Here is a 23,686-nt window from a genome sequence, read left to right as displayed (position 1 = left end):
CCCATTTTTCTTCAGCTACTGGTTGAAATGGGGGCTAGGGAGAAGAAAAGTTTTCACTATATGCAGATATTACATACGCTATACCAGTTGTGACAACAAATACAGGGCTTTAATTTCCAGCACTTTCTTAAGAACAGTTTGCTCCTGCCCAAATGCAGTTTGACATCAAACAATACTCCTCAACACAGAAGTACATGCCCTCCAGGTAAGCAGCAGGAAGTCCTGCAAAATGCCAACAAAACAGAGATTATGGCAAAAGTCATCAGAAACAAGCTTTTATAGAAAAGACGTCTGCTTGGATTTTTTTTTTCCTAATCTTTCTAATGAAAATTATAATCTGGTAATCAAATTCCTTGCTAGTTTTTCTGATCGCTACCCTTCCAGAAACACTCTCCTCCTTGCCCTGCTTTGCAGAGCCCAGACTGTAATTCAGATGAGCCAGAAATAAAGCAGTTGGCCAAGAGGGAAAACAAACAAACAGAAACCCCCCACGCAACAGGCTTTTCCAGAACAACCCAGCCTTCTGCCTGTGCTTCATGTGTCATGCTGAATCACGGAAGAGCAGTGACTCACGGAGAAAACAAAATACCCCACTGCTAAGCTAGAGAGATGTTATTCTCCATGGAATGTGTGACTGTGATATTCCCTGCTTTGGCATCCTTTCTTCATTAAAATGCCTCATGCATCGTTTACTAGTTCTAAGGTCTCTTTTGCATAACTGATTACTTCTACGCAGTTTTGAAAGAGAAGCAATACTCTGGTAACATGAACAAAATGGCAGATGTTTTCAAATCAGTCTTCCACCAATAACTGGAAAGACTGGATGGATTTAATCTATTTTTTAAAAATATCCTTCATCACATCATTAAAGCAGAGGCATAAACATTTCTTTAAAACAAGGACACTCAAATTTAGCCCAAGAGCTTCTCTAAGGTTACACGCACATGTGAAATCAGGTTTTCAGTAAAATCCATTGACCTCACACTTCAGTCTCCAAAGGCAAACGGTTCTCCTGCTCTGCTGCCCTGGGCATCTCCCAGCACATCTCTTTCCACCTACTTTTTCCTGCCCTTAGCTGTGCTGCCTGCAGAGCTGTGCGGATAAGCGGAGCAGGGAATTGCATGGGATTAGAACAAATAAACACATATCTTTTTTGCAGAGTCATTCTTTTTAAAATTGGATGTGTTCCCAGATCTGATGGAGCATACAAGCAATTCTACCGATACAGCTGGGCAGACAATGTGAGGGCAGCAAGAAGCTTCTGGCCTGCGAGACGGAAGAATGGAAAAGTGGGCAGAAGAATCTGTTTAAAATGCTGCTACTGCAAAAATCATTCATACAACTATGCCTCACATCCTGAGGTGAAACACGCTACAGCTTTCAAAAGCTTTTAGCAGACACTTCTCTAGCCCTTGCATACTCACAAACTTAACATGCATGTGAAGTAACCACCGAAATGATGTGCTGGCAGGGACAAAATTATTATTCTACCCCAGAGCATCTGTAAGGTTGAAGCATTTCACTGCTGTCCAAGGCTGGCAAATGAAGTTCTTGGAAAACTCTGCAATGCTAGTCACTCTTGCCACTGCTAACCATTTCTGCCTTTGATTTTGTTGCTGTTGAAAAATACAACAGTGTAGTCAACAACCAAACAGCTTTATAAAGCTCAGCATTCCTTAAGAACTCATATTAAACTCACTAAGAAAACCCAATAGGCTGGAGCACCATGTCTGCAGAAAAGTTCTGAGTATCTACCCTACTTCTGAGGTCATCCATTGACTTTGGCCAGACTCACGCCACCCTCATGCTCTTGTTAACAGTCAGCAATTAACCAACTCTTATACTCAGAAGTGATCCCAGAATGTGAGTGTTAAGCTTGCACATGTGCTTACCCCTGATAGGAAGCCCTTGATACACTCTACATAGGATAAGACACTGCTAATTAACTCCCGAGCTCTGACACAAACGAAATTAAACAAGCTGGGTGTAGATCCAATCGCAATTTTTCACGGTTAGGACCACGCATGCTTGTAGCAACTTTGTCCAAATGAGAATGAAAGAACATTTTAATTCTTCATCTATCCAGTAAATCTCATGGGAATTACAACATTCCCCATCCTAGTGTGGCTTAGAAAGGAGAGAGTTTCCCCCCCTGCCTCAACAATTGCCTAAACCCAATCAGTGGCTGTCTTTCTGTAAGTCAGTATTATTTTCAGAGAGAAAAAAAAGTCAAACTGACTTCTTCAAGCTTTCTGTTCAGTGAAAGAAGCCATTCTCAGAATGGTAAATAGCAATATATCTTGCCAAGTTAGATGCATTTCTTATAGAAATGCCTGAGAGTTACTGTACCACTAGTCCATGAAACAAGTGCAATGGGTCATGGGCAAGATCAGTACAACCAGCTAAATGTAAATAAATATTCACTAAATAAATTCATGGCAAAACTAGATAATCCGATAAACAAAGAGGAAAATTCTTTACTGGCTGGATCAGCTGAAAAATCCAGGGGAGGGGGAATCACTCAGGGACAAATTAATTCCCTCTTGTTCATAACATTCTCTGAACTCAGTATTATTTTCTATGGGTAAGGATGAAAGAAAAGCTTCACCTGACTCATAATTGAAAAACAATTTACACAACTAGCACTCCATTATTTCTACTTTTTAATGAAATTGCATCTCACATGACCATGACTGTGAAGGACATAGAACCTTAAATGTCAGAAAGGAGATATGAAGTCTCATTGCCATTGCTCTTTTTTCACTTTAAGGTACAGAGAACTTCAACAAATTTCCAAGAACTACTTAAATTTCACAGTTACTTTTCACTCTGGCATTGTGGTATTGCTGCTTCCAAGGATCCCTAAATTTTGACAATCCACACTGCAATTTGCTGCTGGATCCAAAAGGCGTGCATTAAGCATTGACTCTCAGCACCCTTGGAAATGAAGGTGAGTGTTCTTTACATCTCCAAATGACAGGTTAGGCCTGTGGTTTCAAGATCGGACACTTTACAATGCAAGTCATAACAGTTTCAAGAACTCAAAAGGAAATTTCTTGAAGAAAGACTTAATTGGTTTGAAATTCTATAGGCTGTACGTGAGTGATCATCTAAGAAATGCAGCTAAAAGATCGCCAGACTACTGTAAGCTACAGTCTTTGTACTTTCTTATATATATTTAGCTCTTATAAATGGCTCAAAATTTCATAAATGAATTTTGGCTGAATGGAGAAGATTTGGCTGAATGGGGCTGGAAAGTCTCATTAACATGACGTGTGTACCTAGTTAGAAAGCTACATCACTGTTACTTTCCTCACAGCATTTTGTTATAGGAAATACCTTTAAACCAGAGAAAATTCACTTGAAATTTGCCATTATAATGAACATGTCTGATAAAATGAAAATTATGTATTACAGTTATTTCCTGCAATTAAGAGATCTTAATAATCTAGAAACCATTTCTCTGGCCCGAAATCTTCCTGACCTTCCTTCAAAATGCCCATTGCTATCATTCAACTTTCCTTTCTGGAAATGACTAAAGACACTAAGAAGTTTTATTTTCTGAAGAATAAACAAAGTCCATCCTATCAACAGACAGTCTTGAAAGAGGACTGCAGAATTCATCCCTTCCTTTACAACTGAACTGGTTGTTTAGGGAAATTCTCTCCTTTTCTCAAAAGTAACTAGAAAAGACAAGCTAAATCAGACATTGCTGGATACTTTTCATGCCAGGGATTATCATCAGGTAAGCAATTAGTGACCTTCCAGAGCAACTGGGCACTTCTTTCAAGAGTAACACTTGCCTTTATATAATCTCAGATAGCGCAACTCCAAGCCAGCCATCTGCTCGTGTCATTATGCAGTTCCATGTCCCTCACACGACCTGACAACTAGGTATCTTCCAAATATTTCCTCTTCTCCTGAAATATGCACTCTTCGGAATTTGAGTCAGGACCTAGACTAGATATATCAGTTTTCTCCCAAAAATCTATCATATGTATTTTAGGGAGATGTTATGGTAGTTGTAAGAAACAGAGCTCTAGAAAAAAAAACCTCTACAAATATAAGAGTTATTCCAGCACATAATAAGCCCTGTATCTAAGCACAAGGCATATTTACAAGGCTTTTCACTTTTGTAAGAGAGGTTCATGAGGGGAAACCACTATTACTCACTGTTTGCGGTAAGCAGTGCCTGGGAGTCCCACGCATGCGCCAGGGTTTGGTGCTGCTCAGAGGATGAGGAATGATTTCAGCTCTCAGTCATAAGCCTATTTCTGCACAGATCGATTGTTTGCAACAATTTGACAGCTTATTTCATAATGAGACCAAACACATTTATTGAGCACCTTCCTGATGTTATTGATCCGAAGGCGGTGGTATGACGTGCCTACGAGAGGCGCGTGCTGGCAGCTCAGGCTGCGCTACTGACCACCTCGCTCTCAGCCCATCTCCATGCTGCAGCAACTACAGCTCAAAGAAAGCACTAGGAAAACTAATTTCTGAAAGTCAAACCATCTGTTAACTTTCTGCTAATGTTTCTAAGAAGGAGGTTGATTTAGCGGCTCGGTCTCCTAGTTACTGGTGGAAGCCATTGATTTACTTTTGACATGTTACTAAATAGCTACAGGTCAGCCCCGTTCAAGGAGAGATTTTCTAAGATAACAAAGAGCTGGATTCCTCATTTCTCCTGAGCTTGTTGAGAAAATGTAGACTTGAGTGTTGCTAGCATGAGCTGAAGTAGAACCATTCCCTTCAAAAGGTTCAACAACCTCTTAACATTTCAATAGCATCTTCATATTTCCCCTGAACAAAATTTTTTTTTAATTAAGATTTCACTGGATATATTTCTTGTTTTGCCATTTAACTTCCTCTCCTGCCAGTTTTGTTACTCTAGCATCCTTTTAAGTTGTTCTTAACTATCGTTAACTAAAAAAACCCCACACCAAATCCCTCAAAATCCCCAGGCTGTCAGAGGAAAGTATAATGTAGTCACCACTTGTTCATGAGGCAATACAATTCCTTCCTATGATGAAGAGAGAATGGAAGTAGCACTTGAAAGGTTCTTCATCACCAGATCAAGCATACCTAACAGGGTGTCTTCTGCCTAGTGTCCACAGCACTTGGTCTACAGAACAAGCCTACCATGGAGAAAGGCAGCAGTCAGTGCCCAGGCAGAACTGGGAAAAAGGGAACCTTCCGCTGCTTGCTTTGGTCTCCCTGTGGATTGCCAAGGAGGTGACAGTGGGACATCCCCTGGCACCCAAGAAAACCCACTCCTATAACGTACAGGAGAGAGTCTTCCGACTCTTTACACAGAGAGACACAAAAAATCCCCAAGCTTAAAGGACAATTACCACTAAAGCAGAAAAGAAACAGAGAAGAAAGCTTCCTTTAAATAGTCACAAACCCACAGATTTGCTTTAGATGTCCTTCTATCCCCATTACTATAATTTTTTTCAGGAATATTCTCACATTTACATTTTACTAACAAACATCAACAGAAAGAAATAATTTCAAAGATGAATCACAACTTGCCGTCTTCGCATTTAAGACCACACATGTTTCTGTAAGAAACATGGGACTTGTCTGCATTTCAGCTCTTAGCAATTTAACCAAAGCCATTCAAATCCTAAATTTCTTGGGAAGAACTATTTCCAAACATAAACAAAAATTTGATAAAACTGAGAGAAAAATAAAAGTACCTGTGTGAGGGAAATAACAATTTTGACTTACCCTGCAGAGCAATAGGTAGTGGGTTTCCAATGCTGGCATCTTTCATTCAAAATTAAATTCTAATTTTCAAACAAGAAATGTAGTTGTCTACCCCTTTTTAAAAGTGACATATTCATTCCCTAACTTACAAGAATAGAAATAAGCAAAATACGCAAGCTTTGCCAAATAAAATTCAGTCATTTCAGGGTTTCCCAGTTGTGGATGAAAGCAAGACACATATAAATCAAACGTGAATTTACCTCAAAACAAGGCAAGTCTGCAGGAAAAAAAGGCCCAGTTATCTAAATAGTGCCACAAACATCAAGCAAACATAATGCAAAACCAGAAGTTATTCACGTACAGAAATACTTTCAAAGTAGTAATATTCACCTGTAGAAGTACGAGCACCCCCTGACTGTGTTGTGAGTGAAGTGTTCCTGAGTCTTCTCATTTCCAAAGTCCTCCAACGGGTCTGACCACAGGATGTCACACATAGGTCCATATGCAGGTGGTTCCTTGAATCGATCTAACTAAGAAAAATAGGAGACAAAGAAATACTAACTTCTTTCAACCATATAGAACAGAAACACTGAAGCAAGGTTACTGTTTTTCATTCTATGGGTTGGCAAACCAAGACCCAAAGTAATCTACTTCTCAGCTTTAAGTCACTCTCAGCTTTAAAGTAATGGATTTTGAATAACACTGATGCTAACACTGATGAAGAGGAGAAGGAATAAATACAACTGAAAACCAAGAGATACAGTGAATTCCTATTCTACATGATTTTTTTTGTGTGTAATTTTTTAGATTTTTCTACTTTTTTTACAAGTATTTCAGTGGACAACAGAGAAGATTGTATTTCTGTATTTTGGGAGTTTTCAAACATCACGGCACTTGATTTATGTAAGGCATTTCAAGAAAAAAATTACACAATAATTATTTCAAAATAAGTTCCCATTTTGTTTTAAATACACTTTTACAAAAAAAAAAAAAAAAATTGTGTTTAAATACCAAGACTACATCTCTGCATTACAGTATCTTGCTATGACATTCTTGTTGCTCTCATAACCTTAACACTAATTAAGTAGCTAAGAACTCCTCCTTCTTCCTGAATATTGGTACGAAAATATTGAAATTATATAGAATCATACTGAAAATAAGACAAAGTATAGAAAAATAAGGAAATATCAACAATCAGTATTCCTCTGCAGAACCCTTTTATATAAAACACCCTTTGTTAAGATGGATGTATGAATCAGGCTCACAGTCCAGAACATCCTCCACTCTGACGAGAAAGATCAAGTAACAATTCAGTAACATACCTTTTTTTCCCTCCAAAAAATTTCAAAGATAAAAAGGTAGTTTTATGTTTTTAACACTCAGTTAAAAAATTTTAATAAGATACCTTTACAATTTTATCTTTCCGTCCTCATCATGAAATATTTATAGTACACCTACACTTCTAACTTATTTCAGCCCTCTACCAATTAATGCTTTTGTAAATATAATTCATTTAAATTAAATAACAATTCATAAATATGCAAAATCAATTCTTGCTGATTGCCAAAGATTAACAAACTTCTAGTGGGGGAAAAGAAAAAATGTGAAGATGTTAATGACCCTAATCTAGAATCTGAGAGCTAAACAATTTTAATCTGCCATTACATTGTTGCAAAGCCAGCTAATTTTTAGGCAGAGATTCTTTTTCCTTAATGAGACAGTGAACCCTTAGCTCAGAAACAAAAACCTACATTCAGTAATTTTTAAAAATGCAGTTAATATCTTAACCTAATTGCTTTTAAACCAAAGTAATTACTGGTTCAATTATTTTATTTTTTTTTTAATCATAAGAATTTCTTAGAATGCAACAAATTAACCTCAAGATATAATTTATCTTTTTGTAACTTTAAAGCTCAGAAGTATATACATATGTTTGGAAGTCTCAAACTGCAAGCAGGAAATAAGAAAGTCTTTTCTGCTGAAAACACTAAGAATGAATGGTTTAAATCTCCTTTTAGAAATACCAACTGAGACATTTTTTACAAAACACCTGAAAAAATTAATGCTTGATAACACGCAACAACACTGGATTATGTGAAGAAACTTTGTCACTGGTCACTGTTCTCTGACCTTTCATGAGATTTATAAGAAACTTCTCAGAACACAAGAGTACCATACAAGCATCAACTCACTAAGCCTCGCTTAGACAATTTACTAGAGATCCAAGTGCAGCACTGTTAAAAATGTGTCAAGACCTACTGAGAATGAAGCTCGTCACTCTTCTAAAAATAATGTTGGTTTGACTATATTCATTGCAATCATATCGTACTTTTTATTACATGTTTTAAGTATCATAAAGTTTTTCTACAGCTATTTTTGTCTCTTCTCCAAGAAAGTGCAGAATGTCTAACAAGGTGCAAGGAATCATCAGATGGTGTACCCACACTGTGCTAGTAGATATTACGTATAAGAAATTAATGCGATGTACTCATTTGGTCCTAAGTACTTATTTACCTAACACAATTATTTTTTTCAGAACACCAAGATGATAAATCATGTATTTTACTGGATGCTGGTGACTTCCTCACCTCAATAAAATATGTCTAATTGCAGTAATTCATGTTCTATTTTAAAAGACCTTTAAAACGTGACAATGTCAACATGAATGCCAAAATGACATACAAGCATCTTACATAAACGAATGACAGCAAGAAAGGATTGAGGTTTCAGTAGCTGGTGATTAACTGTTTGCTTATTAGACCTGAGTAATATTCAGACTTACTTTTCTGATGTCATCTAAGGTGTTGATCTCTGGAGACAAGCCGCCATGTACGCACAAGAATTGTTGGTTCATCAGAGCAGCCAAGGGAAGGCAGTCGAAGGCATCCATGCAGGCATCATATACTCGTTCTGAATATTTGATTTTACCTTTCAAAAATTAAGATGGTATCAGAAATTGCCATCAACATTTATGAGAAAAAAAGAAATTCGGATGCTACTTCGTATCTCAATCCTGCTCTCACCGCTCTCTCTTACATTGAGGACTGTGCCAAAGCTAGCTTTACACAGAGAATTCTTTAGGATTATTGTTATTCACTGTTGGGAAAAGTCTTCAGATTCTGAGGTGAAACTTACAAAAGTTCGGCAAAGTTTGTTATATTTTTCTAAAAAAAAAAAATAGTAAATAAACAATTTAACATACTATTATAGTCTGCCATGAAACCTATATAGCAAGCCTTAAAGTCTGCTGAATGGTTATAATCTGCTACGTTATTGCTCAAAACTCTCTGTGAAGTAATCAGAAGTTTAGTCCAGTCCCTTACAATTAATTATCTACAGAAATGCCATTATGAAATGAATGAGGTGGTACAATGAACTGAAATGTTAATTTACCGATATGCATATTAAACTCAGTAAACCATGAAGCCTTTGAGCCAATTAACATTTCCTTTATCCTTGACGGTAAAAAAGGAACACAGACTTATGGCAATAGCTTCAGCTTACAGTGCCACAGAAAAAAAAAAGCTTCATTGTGCAGGTGAAGGTCTACATCTAATGAGCTTTTATGTGTTACTGTATCCTTTCTTGCAACACAGAAAACAATTCCTATAAAAAGAGCATACCAAAAAATGTAAGCCTACTTACAGGGTAAATGTGAAAATGCTATACTTAAAAGAAAAAAAAAAAAAAAAACAACAAAAAAAACCCAAACAAACAAAAAAAACCCCCATTATAAAAATTCCTTGCATTTTGATCCTGCTGCAGATGAGACCCAGTGAGATGCCACCTCCTCCAGTAGCGATCAGGGACCTGTTGCAGAGGTGCCAGTGCTGGCAGATTTGGGCTGGCAGGCCGCTGCATGGGGCAGCAAACTGGCAGCCATTCCAAAAAGCAGCACAAGTTCACTGAGAGCAATACATAATCCAGGCCCAGATGGCCCCGCAGTAGCCCCGAGCCACTTCCCAGGCCAGGCTGGCAAGCTGAAGTGGCTCAATATCTGCAGCACCAAGTGAGGACACCCCTGGGTGGGGTCTAACCCCTCCATTTCTCCACCAGCGGGACACCCTCTCAGGGAATAGTGATTGCATTTTAAAATTACTGACAGTAACATGAAAAGTGCCTTTAAAATTACTGACAGCTAATCAGTATCGAATACTTATAAAATAACAAATCAAGTTGTTGAAAAGGGAGTTAAGAGGAGAAAGCTTAAGGCAGACTTACATTCTTGCTTAAACGTGAAGTACTCTGTTAAATGTCTACATTCATGATTCCCACGAAGTAAAAACAGTGTTTTGGGGTAAAGGATTTTCAAGGCCCACAAGTACAGCACACACTGCAAATCAGAAACAAGAAAGAAAAACATAATTCACAATTAATGACTAATTCAACCACTTACAGAATCATAGAATCGTTAGGCTTGGAAGAGACCTTTAAAGGCCATCTAGTCCAAGCCCCCTGCAAGGAGCAGGGACATCTCCAACCAGATCAGGTTGCTCAGAGCCCCGTCCAACCTGGCCTTAAATGTTTCCAGGGATGGGGCATCCACCACCACTCTGAGCAACCTGTTCCAGTGTTCTACCACCCTCACTGTAAAAATTTTTTCCTTATGTCTAATCTGAATCTACATCCCTCTATTTTAAAATGTTCCCCTTCACCACAAAAACTAGCAGAAGTAGTATTATTCTGTGCGAAACATTTATTTCCAATGGGTTAACTTCACTCTTCAGATATTACTTGCAAGCATTTCTCTTCACTTCAACCTGAACTGGCTGAAACGAGTATCAGTACATTCTAACAAAATTTTACACTTTTCTAAGCGGTACCTCCCTGTTCAGCCATGCATTGCCTTCGGTGGCCCCAGCTATCAAGAATGCCACGCATCTCTAAAATGAAGTACGCACTCTCCACCTGGAAGGCTCAGCAGAAATTTGCTGCGGAAGCAATTTCACCGGAAGATCCGCATTTCCTGGCTTAAGGAAAAGTTGCCCTAGAACAATTTAACCCACACTTCAGGAAATACCTCAGCTTCCAGTACTACAGCATTTTTACAGGAACGTTTGTTCATTTTTCACTTAACATTGTTCTGTACAAAAAACTGAGAAAAAAAAAAATCCACAAAGCTGTTGCATTAAATGAAATTACTACAAGCTTCCATAAAGCTTTTTTCTTTCCAGAAGATTTCTATTTGACATGACATTTCTTCTAGACATGTTTTTAAAGACTAAGAAAGAAGACTTGGAGAGACTAACCTCTGCTCAGACCTCTTGAAACCATATGATTAAAACAGTTGTTTTGAAAACAAAACTGACAGAGCAATGATGCCAAAGCATTGCAAGACTCTTGACAAATGAGTAAACTTGCAAACCATGGAAGATTTATCCCTTGTGCAGGAGGACCTTGCTCAGGCACCTGTCTGACACACGCACAGCTCCAAGGAAGCAGATGGAAGTAAGACCCGTTCACCCCATGAGATGAGCCCACCATCTGCAAGAACACTGTACAGACCACAGCAGCCTCTCAAAAAACAGGAGCTGCAGGACTGTCTGAACAATTTCTCCTCCAATCCCTCCTTTCTTAAATATCCATGAGCTGCAAGACTGTTGCATAAGAAACAAAAGGTGTCAAAAAATCATCACTTTATTTGCAGCTACCTCCTAACACTCCCCTTCCTTCTGTTGACAAAATTTACTTTATTTATCTTAATATGCAGTAGCTTGGAAATTCAGAATGTACTCTTAACTGGGGTTTCTGCTTAGAGCAAAATCAGCAATTTTGTCAATGTAATGTCTCTAAATTTGTAAAGTATGAATTCCCTTCCACAATTCAGAAGAAACAAAGGAATTATGTTAATCACATCTGCACATTTTGATTTCTGTTCCTTCATTTGCTACAGTCCTCGTCTCAAAAAAAAAAAAAAAAAAAAAGAGGAAAGAGGATGCAATATATTTATGTTTGTGCTAAACCTCACACTATCCATAGAAAATTACATAGCAGCAGGGGTTTTATACTATTACTCTTCATCTTGAATTTATTACATGTAAACATCTGGATGCTTTGCTGGCACTCCATAATTTCTATTCTTCTACTCAGAGGCTCTAGAGTCAGGTAAAAAGAGCAAAACGTAGAGGCATAATCCTCCAGGACTTGCAAAATAAATTCCCCCTCCTCAGAAACATGTAGAAGGCCTCCCAACTCACGCCACCTCTTCTGCTTCCCCGGTGCTACTGTCACTGCAGGAAGCGAGAAGGGACAGCAGAAGGCTAGGTAGATCACACTGACGTAATCCAGTGTGAACTTCTGGTGTTAGGTCACAGGAATTATCTGCTGTGGCCCAAAACAACCACAAAGGGTGCACCTGAGGAAAGTTTGCTGGAGTTTGTGCAGAGAGAGAAGACTTGGGTTTGAGGATTTCAATTCAATGGGGAAGGAATTCTGCACTTCTCCACGTCACCAGCGCAACTCTCTGTCTCTTTGGTGATGACTTCTTCATTTCTCCAAGAAGAATTTCTGGAACCTTCTACTTGTTCGAACTTACTGGCTAATGCAAAAATGTGATGCAAATGTGAGATAAGAAGTTTAAAGTGACACCTCCATCCATGCAAAAAATGTTCCAGCTTTAACAGCTGTATCTAAGTTACCCTAGAGCTGCTAATCCTGCCAAAGCACCTTGTAATTTAGAAAAGCACAACGATTAGTGCTTAGATGAAGTGGTTATTAAAAAAAAAAAAAAAAGGGAGTGGTTTAGATTTCCCTTATAACTAGGTTTTTCATTTTCATAAAGCCTTGGCAAGATTGAAAGCAGCACTAGGTACTTAAAATATCATCCAGATTTGGGAAGCAGGGAAAAATAAAGTTGGAAGCTTTATCTTTTTGGCATATGGTACTTGCTTACGGGTACCTTTATATTTGCTTATCATGGATTTATTTTTTTAATTTTTTCCATGCTTCCTTTGCGGCACTCATGAGAACCAGACTGAGAGGACAACAGAGAAGCAACGCAGTCCAGCAAGTTCTGTGTTTCCCTACCACCACTCAAGTAATGTAAGGCCGCCATTCACATTTTGTGTTGTTTTTAGTGGTACCATATCGAAGGCTTATTTTGTTTAGATAATTCCTTTAATTTTCTCGCTTTTCTGTTCAGAAGTCCAGTGATACAATATTGTAATAGTAAACAAGGACTAATTAGTAGATACTTTTTTTCCATTGAAACTAAACAGCAAATATGATGGCGACAATTTTCCATGGCTTTTCAACTTACAGTCATTCACATACAAAAAAAAACTTATGTCCAAGCAACATATCATAAGCAAATATTCTGGTTTTATTTTTTTAACTATGCTTTGCAGATTGTAATTCTCACCGGAGTCAAAAGGTTTATGATAATTTGCCCTTGTTGAAAATCTGAGCTTACATCTTCTATTATTTGGTAGTACTACTTCCCAATAACAAAATTTTAAAATCTTTTTTTTTCCCCTTCAATTTTTTTCCATCAAGAATATACAATGCATCAGCTCTGCAATGACTCTATGTAAAATCTACAGAAGCGACCTTGCAACCTGGACATCTCTCAGGTATTTTTGGCCTGTCTCATTTCATACCACAAAAAAAAAAAAAAAAAGTTAGATTTCTTAAATGCCAGCCCTCAAGCTGCACCCCTGCTTACTTGCTTAGTACCCTTCAGCTGTTGAAATAGCAGCTATGTTAAGTTTATAACAAAGAGGTAATCTGCCCACCTCCCAGCTCCTGTAGTCAAGCTGTTTTCCTGTTGAGGCTCTGGCAGCCTCGCCATCAGGAAAGAAAAGGTCTGTGCAATTAAGCACTGTGCAAGCCAACGGCACATACTTTCAAAACGGACTCGGGATTTAACTCCACTGACGCATGCTGAATTGGAGCCTTTGCACAATTTGACATCTCAGCTCCTCCCAAAAAGGAAAACCAAAAGCCACAGACCTCCTGCACGCATCTCAAGTTACGTGCTCAAAACAAAGAACATTGAAAAACCATTACCATCGCCACTGGATTGCAACCACAGCAACACCACAGCAACATGGCACACTCACTTCTGGGTGCTTGTGACAGGAACAAAAAAAACCAAAAAAAAACAAAAATTCTCTCCCTGCAGATGAAATTAAGTGTGAAGAAACGCAAGGTAATTCATACTGGAAAGGATAATTCGAGTCACGCATTGCTAAGGTCACTACTGATGCCCTGCAAACTGTGGAAGAGTGTATTGGCCTAGCTCCTTCGCTGGGTAACACACACCTCAGCTAAATACAAAAATTGCATTACTTTAACTGCACTGAAATAATTATACAATTACAGCACCAATGGAAACCATGTACCTTTTTACAAACATAACTGCATGCACACTACTGGTGTGGCTATTTATTATGGCTTTATTTCAGAGACAAATAAAGATACATTGCATTTGTAACCCAAATACTCGTAAGAGATGCAAGTTTTCACCATTTCTGAACTACCATCCCTCGAGCACAGTGAAACAAAACTCTGAACACTACTGAAAATAAAGAAAAAAATATATTGTCTTCAATGCAACCAGGATTTCATTCTTTTTTTCCCAACCTTCAGGGCTTAATAGAGGATCTCTTCTCTTAATACTCTGCTGCAGAACTGAAACAATAAGGTTACATCAAACCTTTCATCAAACAGATCTTCAGTGACAACTTACAGTCTCTGCCACAACTTTTTTGCCAATGTGCTCTTATTTTACCTGGTTTTTGTGTTTCTAAAACCAGTGCTCATGTACACAGAGGTTACACATTTAAAAATTTAAAAGGCTACTGCTGTGGAAACAGACTTCTCAAGGAGTAACAGTCAATCCATTCCTCATGGTCAGAGTCTCGGCTGTTTCTAAAATGTTGTCCAACAACTTTATTCTGATCATTCAACTTTACTTAATTTTTTTAAACATCTGTTGAATGCTCCCGAGCTGCTTTGGGATCTTGTTTTGACACCTGCATAGTACCTTAGCACCGCTAGACTTCAATTACTGCAAGACTCTCTTCTGGCTAGTCTCTTACATGACTTCATTAAAAGTGATCACCTGCAAAATGTTGCTACTTGCCTTGTAGTCTTGTCCAGTGTTTAGGCCACATTACTCCCATTCCAGCCCTTGGATGGACCTCAAAATATCCAACAAGGAAAGAAGGATCTCTTTTTCAACCAAAAAGAAAATTATTTTTCCTAATGTTCTTCTAATTCTAATAGTCTGTAATTTCTAGACAGGTATCCAAAGTGCTGGCTCCTAGCTCTCCTCGTTGGACCTTGTGTCTTCGCCCCAGTTGTTTTCTGTGGAGACGGGTCCCACATGGAGATGGCCGCAGTGCAGGGCAAATGGTGCCAGCGACCTCCAGGGCACTGTCCCATGCTCTCTCCCTGCAGCCAAAAGGGGTTCTTGGCATGCTGGGGTCCTGCTCCAGGAAGAGCTAGCACAGGACCAGGCAAGCTGCGAGGACAGCCCTGACACAAACAGATGTTCCAGTCTGAGAATCCAATATATACAGAAAGAATCTGAATTTGCTGAATTAGTGAATATTCATGGATCTGAGAAGCACTGCCCAGAAAAGCTGAGACCTTACAAGATGAAAATTCTTGCTACAGAGAAACATTTTAGCTACTGTTATATAGAGGAAAAAGGGTAAGGAAATTTAGGATAATTAAAGTATTGGGATTTTCTTGGCTCTGAGACCAAGTGAAAAAAAACCGACTTCACTGGTAATACTATTCCTGACCAGCCAAAACTATTTTAAAACAAGTTGTTTAATGGAAAACATTAACACAGTAGAGGAACAGAGGAATCTGAAAGGTGTTTATTCTTCCAATAAAGTCCTAGAAAGTGCACAAAGACTTGAGAGATAACAAACACATGGCTTCACTAGCATTCACTTCACCCACAGCTTACTAACCCAAATTTATTTATGTATAGTTATTTTCTTGGGAGAGACCAGTTAATAATTTCTAACAGTTCACTGAGTGCAGAAGGATCTCAAGCACCAGATGCTTTTTTAATTGATGCAAGGTCTGATGGTCAAATTTCAGAGTCGCTCCAAACACTTCACTTTGTTTTTGCTAGAAATACCACAAAAACAGTTTCTTCTTCTGGAATTTCAATCTTTGCATTTGGGAAATGAAGATGTACAAATGTTTTGAACCTCAAAACACAACTCTGATTTTGTTAATTTTGAACATTGGTTTAATTCTCACTATATTTAACTATCTGCTCTGTCAAAAATGATCAGTATGTACCTTATGATATTCAATTGACATTTAAGCTTGTACGTTTCTATGTGGGACTGAGCAGGAAAATAATTCCAACAGTTCATTTACATGACATTATTAACGCATTATAGTCCATATTAACTCTGTAATTTTTCAAAGACTGTGATAAAAAGCAGTCTATGTGTGTACACCCTGCCTGACACTGCATGGCATTTATGTCTGCCTTTCAAAAAAGGGTTTTCAGACTGAGGTAGCGATTAGTCATTCTTCCTTACTACCCATTCCTGCAGAACCACTTATGCTCCAACTATTCTTTGGATTTAAAAATAGCCCTCTGTTTTGATCATTTGAGTTTCTTTTCTCCATGACCATAAAACTTGTTTGAAGGTGAAAACTGAGGGGTTTCTACTCTGGAGTCAAAACCCTGGAACGGTGCACAAGCACAACAGGGAAACGTTATCAGCTACAGAGCTGAGGAAACAAGTGTGCCATATCAGATACTGCAACTTGCAGAAATTTCTTACTCAGAGTGAAGAAACGCTCAGGCTCCGTCAAAAAGGTCAAACGGAAAACAGACTGCAGCTATGGGACAAAGATTTGGTCCGTGCCAAGAAACCTCGTCTCATCCCATCTACAATTTAGACATTTTTTGTTTTACCTGTTGCAATTCCTTTATTAGTCTCTCATCTTGTGACACGTTTTAAAGCCACAAAACACCTTCCCTTCAAACAGCAGAGATAACTCTGGTAAAAACAGAGCACAGGCACGAAGGATTGAGCCCCTAGATCAAAAGCTCCATAGGGCAAGGACTGTAATTTCTACTGAGTGCCTTACACAAATACTTCCCTTCCCCCCCCCCCCGCATTATCAAATGTCTTCCACCTACCTTATGCAATTTCTTCCTCTGTTCTTAATGATAATAGCTTACATTATACAGTACCTTTCATCCAAAAGAATCCCAAATGCTTTGCAGCCCACAGACAAGGATTATCTCGCCCACTACCAGAACTCAGCTAGGTCTAGGCTCAATGGTGTCACTTTTACGCTAGATATCACACAGCAATCAAAAGGATTTTTTTTTAAAGCTTATATTACTTGTGATTAGTACCCTGGACCAGCTACTTAATTCTTTTGGGAAGACCCCAGAATTGCAATAGTCTCATGTCTATGTAGCAGAAAGGGGAGCCAACAGACTGATGGAATAAAGATCACGGTGTGACTGACGTGGTAGAAATATGTAGCGAGATCAGGCTAGGACTGTTTACCACCACAGCTTCTCCAGCACAAAGCACTGGCAAGAGCTGGTGCCTGCTAGACGTGCTCAGGGCCCCTTCTCCAGCAAAAGCATCCCCCCTTAACATGCCAAGTTGCATTCTTCACCATTTTCCTTTCCTTGTCACTACTTATTGTGCTGAGTTCATGCCTGAATGCATAGCTCTACGTCCAAACACGCTTATGAAAGAGAAACCTGCCTTTCCTTTCAAAGGCATTCTTTAATCAAGGTGACAGGTGGGGACAATCAGTTATGTGACCAAAAAAAGTAGTAATTTGAGAACCTTACATACAAAAAGAAATAATATAAGCGACAGCTCAGATTTTTCCTTGGCACTGGCAGAAGCCAGTACTGCTTCCAGTGAAAAAGCAGTGTTCTGGAGTGGAAAAACTAAATTCAGAACAGAATTTGCTAAATTCTGCTAAATGTGCAGGTTGCTAAATGAATAATTTTAAGAGGCTTATTCTCCACTTATAAGCTATTTTGCTTTGTGTTATATAGAATCATATGGCTTCCTATTGTCTTATGGAACAGATTTTGACAAACTGGCAGACAAGCACTTGAAAGCCGAAGCAAATTCCCTTGTTCTGTTTCTTATATTTAAAACATATATAGGAATGAAGACAAAACTCTCCTCTTCCAGATGCAATTTGGCTTGTTCGAAGTTAGGTTATCGCAAGTGAAAAATGGTAGTTGAAGATTGAGCTGCACAACAGTTTAAGCCTGTGAAGTCAGCCCCCACACTCCCAGCCTTCCCCAAGCAATCCAGCATGGCAGCCCACATAGTGATGATTCAGCTCGCAGCTCACTGTGGATCAAAGAAGGGAGGTAACAGGCATATGTGGCTCAAAAAAAATCATGATCAAAGTGCTGACTTCAGTATCAGACTAAATCCTGACTATATTGATTTTTGGCAGGTGGGCAAAAGAACCTTGCACTTCTTAAGGTTTTAGAGAATTTGCACTTGGAACAGTATACTTCTATTTGTAAAATGTGCCACTTCCCAAAGATCCTGTTAACATTTTAAATTAAGTTTTAAAGTGAACTAATATAGCAAAAGAAGTTTACAGAATTTTATTTTTAAAAAAATTCCCTTCATACAATAAATATAAAACTGGCAAGATGATCCATTTTACAAACACATTATAAATAACTTGGCTGTTTGGTATTACATATTTTTATATCAATATGGCAACAGTGCTCTAAGACGAGGTGTACAGAATTAAACAGCAGTATATGTGTTCTCACATGCTGCCATCTTATCTCATCACAGGCACACAGCCACATATGATAGGACCTATATTGCCTCTAACTGACAATGAGTATTCTCCCTTGACTTACAGGGAGTTAAAGTCTGAACTTTTTAGAGAAAGGAGTCCAGCAAAAGCTGCTGCAAGGGTTTCCGACTGACTGTGGAGTGACTAGATCAACTACGACCTGGATGACCAAATCCAGATTAGGTTTTATTTGATAATTGTGCACCTCATCTGTCAGTTTACATAACCAAGCAGCAACACAGAACAGAAGAAAAAAATTCAGTTTGTTTGACACTGTTTCTTTCGCAAGCCAGCTAAAGATGCTGTCATTTGACCTCCACATTCTACAACCTGACACTGGAGTCTGCACCAGGTCTCAGCACCTCCAACAGGGCACATGTGCATCACTACTTCTCTGTTGGATTCAAGTGTTGCATCAAAAGCCAGAGATCACGCACTCTTGCATGCCATACCTAAACAGAACTCCTTCATTCTCTCCAGCACAGAACGTTATCTGCTGCCTTTCTGTCACATCTACCTGCTACCTAGTCCTTCCATTTTCATAAAATTTAACATCCAGGATACTCAGATCAAATAAACCTAAAAGTCACACTAAGCTGCGAGTTCTTAATTTAGTTTTTCTGTTACATCTCTTTTCTAATAGCTCATGCCTATTCATCCTATTTAGCATGCACAAGCTGCAGAGCAGACTGCCTCACGTGCTGTATTTGGATGGCCACTAGTTACCATCAAGGTCTGTTCCCCATCAGCCTTCCAGCAGAGATATAGTTGGATTTGGCTGGATATCAAGCAACCTTTATGAAAACACCACCAGCAACATTAACGTGGACTTCTTTTGCTCACAAGTGGTATCTGCAAAGAGCTTCGGTATTCCAAAGTGGCTAAATTACAATGCTAGCTATACGCAATGGGCTGCAAGTGGTTTCACAGCCAAAACCAGAAATAAGAAACTTACTTCAATGCTGAAGTACCCTCTGTCCACGTAGTCCCCCAGGAAGAGATACCGCGTGTTGGCAGGAGAACCTCCCACTTCAAACAGTTTCATCAAGTCAAAGAACTGACCATGGATGTCTCCACAAACTAGAAGAGAAAAAGAGCAATATTCAGATCCACCATGCAAAGATCATCTTAGGCACATGCATTCTGAAGTCAGCGTCTCGTAAGAAATGTTATCACAATTCTGTGCGTTCTCCTCTACTTAAATGACCAGTGAGAGCTGGCAGCTGCTCAGCAGAAGCTGTTTTTCTGTGGCATGCATCCAAATATGTCTGCAAAAGGCTACTAATTAAAGGAGAGACATCAGGCAAATTTGAGCCATAATTATTTTCATAGGTATCTGTCCATTCCTCCTACTGCCCAGCAGACCACACAATACCAGCAATAGCACTAAGATGAACCAAAGTTGTCCTGAAAAAGGGAACACGTTCAAGCAAGGTTACTCTTCCTTTTGACACTACTCCTCTGTTTCTCTTAGTCTTAAATCCAGAAGAACACCAATAGGCTTTCCGTAAAACGCAAAGCATGCCTCTCCTGTGTATGCCACTTGTTAAACTGACGAATTTCTGACTTCTGGTTTTCTATATAGAAGAATGGTCTGCTTGCTTTTCCAAAGCATGTCTTACACAAGATGACATTGATTTTTCACGCTTTAACCTCTACCACTTTATTTAACCTTGTATAATTATGATTTACTTCACTTCATGGCAATGAAGTCAATCAAACAAGTGGCTTCCCTAGAAAGAGCAGCTCCCAAAATACACGACAGAGCACAAGTGATAGCGCATCCGGGGGCTAAGTAGGGATGCCTCTTCTTGTGCCTTAGAGTTAAGAGACTGGCTCAGCCGTTTTCTGAAATTGCAAACTCTGTGGAGGGTGATGTTAAGCATCTGCAGGAAGGCAGGCAGTGCTTTTGGAGGCCACCACGGAAGCTTAACTAGCAATGCCAAAAATCTGCTTCCTTTTGCCTTGCTTTGTTTCCCGTACTTAAGGGAGGGGGAGAACACCCCAGTGCAGGGCTAAACCCAGACCTTTTCTGGCAAGGATCCTTAACAAAGGAAATGTTAATTGCCTTGACTGTTGCTGAGGTCAGTTCAGACTGGTTCTCCCTTCAATGGCTTGAAAAAAATCCAGTTTGCAAACTGGAAGGGTGATTATGAAGAAACTGAGTAAACCAAGGGTTCAAGATAGACCTTATCTTGCAACAGCAGCACAGCTTCTTATTTACTGCTGACATGAAATTCAGAAGACTTCAGATGCTCTCTCTGATGTAATGGTTCAAGCTTTTGTATTTAAGTGGTGCTCTCATTTGTGGTTTTATCTGGAAGTTGATACAGAGGTCTCGTTCTATCACAGATAAACAAACCCCACATTCATCGCATGCCATGAAGAAGCTGAGGTCAGGTCTCCGCGTCGATAGGAAAGGGCTATACAGAACAAGAGCTGTAACACCAAATCCAACGAACTCGCAGTGCAAACAGTTTTCACACATTGTTTTCATCTCAGTCCAGTGTCACATTATATTTTTTACTTGTATCACTTTTCTCCGAATGTATACACTAACAATAGGTTCCACAAAATATTGTAATTCCATCCAAAAACTAAAAACAAAAAAAATTGCCACCCAAACCAAAACTGACCAAATCTCACCCCCAGTGAAAAAAAAAAAAAAAAAAAAGGACGTCCCAGTCACTGTTTTCGTTAACATTTATGTGAAATAGGTGATGCTGAGCATTCTGCTGTGATAGTAACAGGGTATTTTCCCCATAAAATAGCATACAGTACTCTTATCCTACATTGTATAATCTCTTTTTCCCAGTTGATTTGCTCCCCAAAGAGTTTTAGATTACAACCTTCATGTCAAAAGCCATCAACAGCTATAATTTCTAAGAATAATATCTGCTATTAATTACGCAAAATAAATACTATTTAAATCCTCAAGTGGTATAACAGCACCCGTCTTTCTCTTAAAAAGAGGGATCTCAAAGGAAATTTTAGTAGCATCTTTATTCGAACACGTTAATGTACCAAACCAGTGCACACTGCTTGACTGTACTCCTCTGCACGGACACTGTGGGAAGATTAAGAACACGTGTTGCATATTGATGGCCAAGCAATCTGCTCTCCTAACTTGCAGCAGTAAAGCTTTTCATTATATAACTGTACAGCTCTCCCAATTATCGCCCGCCTCCATTTGCTCCAACTGCAAAAAGCTGAAGTTGAACAAGACTGAAAGACTTTAAACGGATTTAACTTTTGCTTTTTCACTAAAGCACAAAGAAGTTTTTTTGTTTTGTTTTTTTTAAATGCAGATGTGTGTGAACGGGTAAATACATTGAGGTCATTACAGAGAAACCAAAAAGGTCAGAGAGCCTTCTCCAAGCAGCTTTATGTCCATGAATTTGTGAAAAGTCAGAAAAGCAGCAAGCAAATCAGTGAAGAGGACAGAAATAAAAAGTGCAGAGCCCTGCAATCCCACAACTTGCAAAATTCCTAATTGGACTTGAGAATCGACACTCGATGGATATTCCAGGCACTTTGTGTGCAGCAGCCTATTCTTTTTACCCTCGACAACAGATGCAGAAACGTATCCAGAGGGGAGGGGGAAGAAAAAAAAAAAAAAAAAGAAAAGAAAAGAAAAAGATGGAACACTAAAAAGCCCTCAGACTCAACCTTGCCAAGCAATTAACGTAGTTCCAAAAGAGAAGCTTAAAATCAGCAGGTAAATCAGTGGAAGAGAAGACACTCAAAATGAAGCATTAATGTTGAGATATAATTTATTATGGTCAGATCTCAGAATTTCTACTGAAAGACTACAATGTTATATACAGTTAATCCAATTTTGCCTGGAATAGCATGGAATAGCTTGAAGACCTTACACTTTTCAGGTTTCAGTGTACAGACCTGAACCGTCCTTACAATGTAAAACCTGTGTACTCACATTCTGATCGATGGCTTTGTTTACAAATAAATTAAAGGGCAATTTTTTACTATACTATAATACTATACTCCATTTGTAGTTTGAAAATAACTGCTTCTAAAGCTATAGTTCTGCCACCTTCCTTTTCCAATTGTTACAAATCTCAAAACTGGAAGATTTCCCAAGCAGCTGGATCAATGCTTCATCTTACATTAGGTGGTGGCAGAAGAGATCCAGCATTATATTTCCATTCACAAAGGCAGAACCATGCATCAGCCAGTAACTCTGCCATACCCTTCACGCTTTGTCTTGCAGCTTCCCATCTCTAACAACGAGCCTTGCAGCACTGTCCCACCAAAAGCCCACAGCAGAGGCACCAAGTCCACTCCACAGTGCCTCTACAAAGCTCTAAGTTCACTAATTCCCCCTTCATGTTATAGACAGAAGTTCTGAAAGCACACTAATTATTATATATTCATGTTTACTCTTGTACAAGTATTACCATTGGATTCATTGTTCCTTTAAATTTTGCCAAAAATGTCCTTTTTTTGTACTTGCGCAGACCCTCTTTTGGTACTGGAATACTTGCTATGGAAAAACATATTCAATGAGATACAAACATTTTTCCACCAAGTAGCAACAAAATAAAACCCAGCACAGTGAAGCAGAAAATTCAATTCTTAATGAAGATTTCCAGGATTAAGGTACTTATGGATTTAAAGTATGAACACAGGGAACATAAACCACAGTTTATATGTGTGTGGGACTAACATTAAAAGCAGCTGTGTCTGTACAAAACAAATTTATCAAAATGAGGAACACCAGGCAGTATGTTTTCTATTAGAAATTCACACATTTTCCTATATCACTGGTTTCCAAAGACTGCCATAGAGTCATGGCCTTTTTACACTCATCAGTTTACAATAACTAATCTGACCATGTATTTTTTTTCCTTAAAGAGACTGCTTAATTTATCCAGTGCTTTTCAACTTTCTTTGCATCCTTACACTGCCAGTTGGGCAACAACAAAACAGTGTTCCCACTGACTTACTGACGTAGTTCCGCCCCGATCGGGACCAGACTACGCAGTCTCTCTCTCACTCCCCCATCCTCCGAGAGAATAGGGGGAGATAATATAAGAAAAAACGACTCGAGGTTTGAGATAAGGACGGGGAGGAATCCTTAAAGTTACTGTTACGGGCAAAACAGACTTGACTTGGGGAAAACTATTCATTTATTACTACAAACAGCAGGATAATGAGACACAGA

General features: G+C 38.9%; 1 protein-coding gene across 2 annotated transcripts in view; it reads right to left on the bottom strand.

The window, feature by feature from the left end:
* The window catches only part of PPP3CA (protein phosphatase 3 catalytic subunit alpha), a 201,936-nt gene that overhangs the window by 38,581 nt on the left and 139,669 nt on the right, over positions 1–23,686 (bottom strand). For both annotated transcript variants that reach the window (XM_086746761.1, XM_086746763.1), the window contains exons 3-6: positions 19,457–19,581; positions 9,934–10,045; positions 8,495–8,640; positions 6,103–6,242 (exon numbers count right to left, since the gene is read on the bottom strand). In XM_086746761.1, the coding sequence (XP_086602887.1) occupies positions 6,103–6,242; positions 8,495–8,640; positions 9,934–10,045; positions 19,457–19,581 (523 nt within the window). The remainder of the gene's footprint in view (positions 1–6,102; positions 6,243–8,494; positions 8,641–9,933; positions 10,046–19,456; positions 19,582–23,686) is intronic.

The sequence above is a fragment of the Chlamydotis macqueenii genome, chromosome 4, assembly GCF_036417535.1.
Source record: "Chlamydotis macqueenii isolate bChlMac1 chromosome 4, bChlMac1.mat, whole genome shotgun sequence".
NCBI classification, from domain to species: domain Eukaryota; kingdom Metazoa; phylum Chordata; class Aves; order Otidiformes; family Otididae; genus Chlamydotis; species Chlamydotis macqueenii.
The sequence above is the reverse complement of the archived record's forward strand: the minus strand, read 5'-3'. Positions and strand labels throughout refer to the sequence as shown.